At 39.6% G+C, this 8,610-nt stretch overlaps 1 protein-coding gene across 9 annotated transcripts in view; it reads right to left on the reverse strand.

The window, feature by feature from the left end:
- Positions 1–8,377, reverse strand: part of FANCM (FA complementation group M) — a 72,661-nt gene extending 64,284 nt beyond the window's left edge. For 2 of the 9 annotated variants that reach the window (XM_021941166.2, XM_021941165.2), the window contains exons 1-3: positions 7,560–8,363; positions 6,811–6,983; positions 3,335–3,412 (exon numbers count right to left, since the gene is read on the reverse strand). In XM_021941166.2, coding sequence (XP_021796858.2) covers positions 3,335–3,412; positions 6,811–6,983; positions 7,560–8,067 — 759 coding nt within the window. In that variant the 5' untranslated portion in view covers positions 8,068–8,363. Of the gene's footprint in view, positions 1–3,334; positions 3,413–6,810; positions 6,984–7,559 lie in introns of those variants that run through there. The other 7 variants (XM_021941169.2, XM_021941163.2, XM_021941168.2 and 4 more) reach the window with 7 other exon arrangements.
- Between the last annotated feature and the right edge of the window lie 233 nt (positions 8,378–8,610).

The raw sequence follows: 8,610 nt of genomic DNA on the forward strand, positions 1-8,610 counted from the left end.
GGGGGGATCCTATGTTAATGTGTACAAAAAAATAGAATAAATTAAAAAAAAAAAAATAGAATAAATAAGATCCAATATTTGATAGCACAATAGGGTGACTATAGTCAATAATAAGTGTACATTTTAAAATAACGAAAAGAGTATAACTGGATTGTTTGTAACAAAAAGGATAAATGCTTAAGGTGATGGATATCCCATTACTCTGATGTGATTATTATGCATCGCATGCCTGTATCAAAATATCTCATATATACCATAAATATATATACCTTCTATGTACCCATAAAAATAAAAATTTTTTTCTAAGAAGGCTGTCACAGAATGTATCCAATAAAATCCTTACTCAATATGGAAGACCGTTCAGAGTGACTAAAATCAGAATGTTATAGGACAGGTCTCAAAATCTGCATTTTTACCATTCTTCAATAAAGGAAACCAGAATTTCCCAGAGAAATGGTTGATTCCATGGCTGGGCCGAAAAGATATTAAAGGAGCATAATGTATCTTATGATGTCAGAAAGTTGCAGAAGCATTAAAAAAAAAAAAAGGGTGGCAAGGTGTGGTGGCTCATGCTTATAATCCCAGCACTTTGGGAGGCTGAGACAGGTGGATCACTTGAGCCCAGGAGTTTGAGACCAGCAGTTCTAGACCAGCTTGGGCAACACGGGGAGACTCTGTGTCTACAAAAGATACAAAAATTTGCTGGGTGTGGTGGCACGCACCTGTAGTCCTAGCTCCTCAGGAGGCTGACATGGGAGAATCACCTGAGCCTGAGAAATTTAGCTGTAGTGAGTATTATTGTGCACTGCCCTCCAGCCTGGAGAACTCAGTGAGACCGTATTTAAAAAAAAAAAAAAAAAAGTGCATGTCTAAAGGACACAGGACCTTGAAGGAGGTCCTAATGGCCAAAGCTGGAACAATCTTAATAAAATTGACAAAATAGTATTGGACTGTGGCCCACAGAAGGAAAAAAGCTCTTTATTGCAGAAGAATTCAAATTAATAAATGTAAAAGAGAGAAAGAATGATTAGGCAAATACCACAACAATAATTGTTGCAAGCCAAGAACCAACATCAGATGCTAAAACAGGATTATTTACACAGTCTCAAAGTATTTCCCCCACAAGATAGTTATTAATTACAAAGGGAGTAACAGTAATTTTATAATGAAGAAACCAAGAAGACATCATCTTAACTAAGTCAAGATTAACAATACAAGTAAAAAGGCAAACCATCATCATGTATTCCCTGATAGGATATGCTGAGAAAGGTACAGCATCACTTCTGGATTATTGTTAGCAAATGCATAACGCCACCACATCATGAGAAAACATCAGACTAACCCAAATTCAGGGATATTCTACAAAAGAATATCTTCTTTTGCACCTACTCTTCAAAAGCATCAAGTCCATGGAAAACAAGGAAAAAGAGGAACCGTGCAGGCGCGGTAGCTCACACCTGTAATCACAGCACTTTGGGAGGCCTGGGCGGGTGGATCTTGAGGTCAGGAGTTCGAGACCAGCCTGGCCAACATAGTGAAACCTCATCTCTACTAAAAATACAAAAAATTAGCCAGGCGTGGTGGCAGGCGACTGTAATCCCAGCTACCCAGGAGGCTGAGGCAGGAGAATCGCTTGAACCCAGGAGGTGGAGGTTGCAGTGAGCTGAGATCATGCCATTGTACTCCAGCTCAGGCAACGGTGTGAGACTTTGTCTCAAAAAAAAAAAAAGAAAAAAGAAAAGAAAAGAGAGGAATCATCACAGATTAGAAGGGACTAATAAGCCATGACAACACAATGTGAGATCACAGCAGAAAAGTACATCAGTGGGAAAACTGGCAAAATTCAGACAAGATCTGCAGATTAGTTACTGGTATACCAATGCTAATTTTCTGGCTTTGATAATTTTATTATCGTTATATGATACGTTAACATTAGGGGAAGATGGGAGAGGACCAAAAAAAGACTTCAATTTTTGCAATTTTTCTGGAAATCTAAAGTTATTTCAAAATAAAACTTTAAAAAACTGAAAACGGTAACAATTTTTAAAAATCATTTTACTATTTGAAAATACCTGCATTTTTAACAGGTTTTAGGGATTCTTATGCACACTGAAGTCTGAAAACTACTAATTTAATGAAACTCCTGGGCTCGGCGTAGTGGCTCACGCCTGTAATCCCAGCACTTTGGGAGGCTGAGGTGGGCGGATCACCTGAGGTCTGGAGTTGGAGACCAGCTGGCTAACATGGTGAAATCCCGTGTCTACTTAAAATACAAAAATTAGCCAGGCGTGGTGGTGGTGGACGTCTGTAATCCCAGCTACTTGGGAGGGTGAGGTAGGAGAATCGCTTGAATCTGGGAGGCGGAGGTTGCAGTGAGCCAAGGTCATGCCATTCCACTCCAGCCTGGGTAACAACAGCGAAACTCCGTCAAAAAAAAAAAAAAAAAAAGAAAGGAAAGGAGGGGAAGGTAAGCGAAGGGAAAGTGAAGGGAAAGGGGAAGGGGAAAGGACCAGGGAGGGGGAAGGGAAGGGGGAGCGGGGAGGAGAATGGAGCAGAACAGAGGGGAGTGGATAGGAGGGGAGAGGGGAGAGGAGGGGAGTCCTACAACTACTGAAAAAAAGCTAAGCAGGTTGCAGGAAATGTTGTAGTTCTCATGTCAAACTAGATAAATACTACAATGGAAAACTGATCTGGCCCCATATGATTTGTATTATTTATTTATTTATTTATTTATTTATTTATTTATTTATTTATTTTTGAGAAGGAGCCTCGCTCTGTCCCCCGGCTGGTGTACAGTGGCTCAATCTCTGCTCACTGCAAGCTCCGCCTCCTGGGTTCACGCCATTCTCCTGCCTCAGCCTCCTGAGTAGCTGGGACTACAGGTGCCCGCCACCATGCCCAGCTAATTTTTTGTATTTTTAGTAGAGCCGGGGTTTCACTGTGTTAACCAGGATGGTCTCCATCTCCTGACTTTGTGATCCGCCCGCCTTGGCCTCCCAAAGTGCTGGGATTACGGGTCTTGCTCCGTCACCAGCGGCAGCACAGTGGTGATCATAGCTAACTTCAGCCTCGATCTCCTAAGCTCAAGCTATCTTCCTGACTCAGCCTCTGGAGTGGCTGAGACTACAGATGTGTGCCACCATGCTCCACTATTTTTTAAATTTTTTGTAGAGATACGTCTTACCAGGTTGCCCAGGCTGGTCTGGAATTCCTGGCCTCAAGTGATCCTCCCACCTCCACCTCCCAAAGCACTAGGATTACAGGTGTGACCCACTGCACCTGGCCAAAAGCTTTATTTTCTTAACTGTAATAAATGGAAAAACATTTTACTTACCTTTATATCACTACCTGGTGTGGCACTTAGAGCCAAGATTCTAAAGTGATTTGTATATTTGACTAGTTCTCTTACAACCTTAAGAAAAAAAAAAGTTGTTTAGTTTCATCTGTTCAATGCAAAAATAACAGTGGTTCTGTTAAACTACCTATTATACATGTTCCCTTATCATTATTCCTTAATCAGTATATTGATGGTCTAGTGAGTGAACCACCACCAGTTATGTTATCTGAAGAGCAAATGATTTAGGTTTATACTCTATGCTGATCAAGAACACAGTACGGCTTCTTCTACAGAAAAAACTGCAACATCAAAGCCAAATACAGAGGCAAATCAAAATACTCAAAGGGGCTGGGCACGGTGGCTCATGCTTGTAATCCCAACACTTTTGGGAGGCCAAGTGCGGTGGATCACTTTGACTCAAGAGTTCAAGACCAGCCTGGGCAACATGGTGAAACCCGGTCTCTACAAAAGAAAAAAAAAACTCAAAGGGCTGCTTTAAGGTCAAATAGAAGAGGAAGAAAGTTCAGTTTCCATTGTCTGGGCCACAGTTCAGCCTTACAGCTATATCCATATGCACACTTGACAGATTAAGATAAACCTTAATAGATAAAACTGAGCAAAATTTTAAATAGCAATATGAAATTATATTTGAAATTTTGTGAAAGATTTTTTTAAGTTAGATTTTATGGAAAACTCACAATTGAAAAAAAAAAAAAATTAGAGACAGGGTCTTACTCTGTCGCCCAGGCTGGAGCATAGTGATGATATCCATCATAGCTCACTGCAGCCTCAAACTCTGGGGGGGCTCAAGTGATCCTACTGCCTTGGCCTCCCAAGCAGCTGGGGCTAAAGGTATGTGCCAGCAGGCCTGCCTAATTTTTTCACTTTTTGTAGAGGCAGGGTCACCCTATGTTGCCCAGGCTGGTCTTGAACTCCTGACTTCAAGTGATCCCTGGCATTGGCCTTCCAAAGCGCTGGGATTACAGGTTCAAGCCACTGCGCCCAGCTCACAATATATAAATTAAGTGTATTCATTAAAAAATATAGTCATTTGAGGTAATTTTTAAAATCTAAATATCTTTTTAAATCCTAAAACATTTCCTCGGTAGTACCAAATCACCATCTGCACTTCCTGGTTTAAACTCAACAACCATTTCTAGTATGATTAATACTGATAATTTCCCAGATTTCCAAATACCACTTCACGTGAAGCCCCAGTATAGAGGAAAATGCACTTTCAAAGTAGACTGATTTGCAGGAATAGCTCTCAGTATACCATAGTTCCCAAATTAAACACAGGATTAAACAATAAAACCAGATTATTCAAAAATCACTCCAATTTCAACCCAAGACAAAAACAAATTCAATGAGACTAACACTGAATCTTGATTAATACTGATATTATTTATCGAGTTTTTAAAAATATGGTACAGATTGCATATGAAGACATAACATTATACTTATTATTCTTCAGAAACAAGTAAAATTATAATTAAAAACTGATGCAAGACAAAATATCCCTAGTGACCATTTTCAGTTTAGCTTAATGCTAGAAGTGATGGTCCTTACATATCATAGAAAGATTTTTGAAAAGTCATGAGTGCAGTAAGGAAGACAAAAAGACAGCTTACTGGATTGATGCTTTTAAAAATCTGTTTTGTATGATAGCCAAAATTCAAAGTGTTCTTTCAGATTGTGAGGCAGTTTTGAGTGAAATCATTTTATTGTTATATGGAACATGTATCAATATGCCTTCCAGAACTCTTATACATGAAAAGTAAGCCAAATACATTACTTCTTTTCAGGAGGAATTCTCAAGCATCTTGTAGAAGAGGAAATGGTGGTGTGTGCTTCATGGAGCAGGTGTGCCTATTGGAATATATATCTGGAATATTCAATGTAGTGTAAGCTGTCAGGGCTGTCTGATTATTAATGAAGTCAATGCATGTTTTATTGTATTCATAAAGTCTTGCTGTTAAAAAAAAAATCATCTAATGCCTAGAAATGTTTTGAAAATAAAATAATTACCAGCTAAATCTTCAAAACATATTCCATACAGTTGGAATCAAAAAAAATTTTTTAAGTGCTTTATTATTTCATTTCATTTTTGTAGACATAAGGTCTCACTATGTTGCCCAGGCTGATCTCAAACTCCTGGCCTCAAGCTAAAAGTTTTTAAATGCCCCTCTCAGGTGGAAATTTTTAACATGCTGTGTATTAATTTAATTTGGAATGATACAAATAACTGGAAAAATATATTCATTTCCTAAATATATTATATTCATTTCCTGAATATAATTAGGAAGATCAACTATTAAAAAAGATGACAATTATCCCTAATACAGAGATATAATAAAATAACATTTACAGTCCCCAAAGAAATGACTATACAAATTCAAAAACTGGCAGTGAAATTCATGTCTTTGCCCTAAATGAAATTAACTTTCCCTACCTTTTCCCTCTTTTATTCTTGCTCTATAATCTCCTCCTATCATCACCAGCTACTATAGTTTTAACTACCATCTATAAGTTTATAATTTCGAAATCTGTATCTCTACCTCAGAACTCTCCAGCAAGATCCATACTTCTATCAATATCACCTAATGAATATTTACAGCTGAATTCCTCATAGACACCTCAAACTCAACACATCTAAACCATCTTTCCACGTTCCCCTAAACCTGCTCTCCATTCAGAACTCACAGTCTTCAGTTTTCCAAGTCAGAAATCTGGAAGTCATCCTACATCCCTTCTACCCCTCATTAGATACCCTGTCTTTAGCCTTCTTCTCTCCAATCTCTTTCAAATCTTAAGTGTTATCCCAGCTAAATATTTTTTAATGAGTCCCCACCACTTTTATCCACTATGGCCTACAAAGGTTTTCAAACTGTTAAGCATAAAATATTAATGACCTGGCCCTTAAGTAGAAGAGGCAAGGTCCCCCTTAATAGAAGAGGGAAACAGAGAGTCAGTTTCATTGAGTGCAAAGATATGAATGATGTTTACAACCACATCCCACTACTTCATCTTATTTTATATTCCTGGAGTACTCAACTGGAAGGCACTGTGTTAGGTATGTGGCATACATCATGTCATTATTTTACCTAGCCGCCAAGAAAAGACATCGTATATCCACTACCAATCTTTATTAATTTCAAAACTCCATTCATACCCTATTTTAGATCACTGTCCCAACCATGACTAGGCTCTTATGATCTACATCTGACACTAATTATCTGGTTAGTCTTAAAAAAGAAAAAGAAAACAACAATAACAGCAAAAGGCAGTGGAGACACTGATTTGAATGGATGACAGAAAGTACAGATATTCTTTATCACCATCTGTTCTGAGATAATAGACGTAAAGGCTTTTTATAATATTGTCAATAACTTCCATCCCACTAGTAACAATTCGCCAAAATACTCTTTAACAGTACAGTTACACTACAAAATACCGTTTAACAAAATTATTACCTGGCAATAGGCATAGTTTCCGAGAGCTTTATGAGCTTCATCAATAACTAAACACTTTATTTCAGCAGCGGGACAAGCTCCTCTGGAAAGGTCATTTACCATGACCTGAGGTGTAAGAAAAAGGACTCTCTTACTGCACCATATTTCCTTCCTGGTGAAAGCTTGTGTAGACCCTGAAAATAAAAGTGACATTCTACATTCTAAACTTCAGACTGTTATCTATAAAATATAAATAGTCTGGCCTTTTCAGAAGGCAAACATGCTTTGGTAATATTAAGAGAAAAACAATTTGACAATTCATCGGAATGCTACATTTTAAAGTTCTGGTGTGGTCCAAATATCAAAGCTGGCACTTATCTAGGACTACAACCAAATTATCTTTAGAAAATTCCTACAAAATGGCATAATATTTGAAGAGAGGCAATTTCTTCAACTGAGAAATCTTTTTCAGGAAGAATGCCAGGAAACACCATGTTCAGTTACCCATGGGGTATACACATATAATAGCTTCAAAATACCATGAGAAGCTACAGATATTCTCTGAAGATTGAATAAAGCAACCCTACTCATCAGTGTTGGGCTTGCTACAAGTAGAGAATGTTTTAAGAGAGAGGGCATAAGATGCACATATTCCAGCTTGGGAGCTATTCCACATGGGTCAGGAATTCCTTTAACTCTATTTCCACCAAAACGCATGTTTTCCCCTGGAGACCCAGCTCTTACTTCAAAATTAGTCCAGTCTAAGATACCTGTCATTTCGGCCATGTGGGATTGCGGGATACCCATCACCTGGTAGCAAGCCTCGATCTGCTGTGTCACCAAGGGTTTCGTTGGGGCCATGAAGACCACCTTTCCTGAAGGGAACCAGCGGTAGAAATTGTACATGACCACGGCGGCAATAAAGGTTTTTCCCAGTCCGGTAGGTAGACACACCAGCGTGTTGCAGAACAGAGCAGCTCGGGAGATGTGCAGCTGGTAGTCTCGCACTGGGCAATTGGTAGGGTAAATCCACAGGGCGCCCGCGGAGGTGCAGAACCCGCCATTCTCTAGACACAACTGCCGCTCAGCCTCGTACGCCGCGACAAGCAACACATCATCGTCCGACTCCAGCTGAGCCTCCGCTGCTGCTGACAAAGGCGCCTTGGAGCTGCCAGGGCTCTGAGGTCGCTCAGTTCCGGAGCTACAACCCGGAGCCCCAGATGATCGGGAGATACTTGAGCCCCACGTCTGAAAAAGCGTTCTTTGCCGTCCGCTCATTAGGCCGACAACCACCGAAGGTTTCGGTCAGATATCCGTAGCAGCGGCAGCTCAACCGCTACGGTTCCGATCCCCATCGGTTTCCTTCGCACAAAACTCTGCAACGAGAAGGCGGGACTAAAGCCAATTTATCCAGTAGAAAATGCCGCCACTGAGTTTGCGTTGGGAATATCATTGGTTGGCTTCCCGGAAACCTGTGCAGGCCTCCCGGAGACTCATGCGCACCATTAAGGCGTTACTGTAAATATGGTCCCCTGTGCGCTTCCGGTGTTTTGTTTTGTTTTAAAAAACTCAAAATTTAACTTCCGTTTCCAAAGATTAGATGGCTAGGCGTCATTGCTAACGTGATTAAATCACTTAAAATGTCATAATAGAGATTTATTATAAAATATATACCCTGGGACAATGGAATACCCATCAATTTGTGAACTTAATGTTATTGAGCGTCTAATGTGCCTCATTCCTTGTACTTTTAAATCAGAATATAAGGTGAAAAGCAAAAGTGTGTAGATGGAATAATTTGTCTTATATCTCTATCTGGGC

Source organism: Papio anubis, chromosome 7 (assembly GCF_008728515.1).
Source record: "Papio anubis isolate 15944 chromosome 7, Panubis1.0, whole genome shotgun sequence".
In the NCBI taxonomy this organism is placed as follows: domain Eukaryota; kingdom Metazoa; phylum Chordata; class Mammalia; order Primates; family Cercopithecidae; genus Papio; species Papio anubis.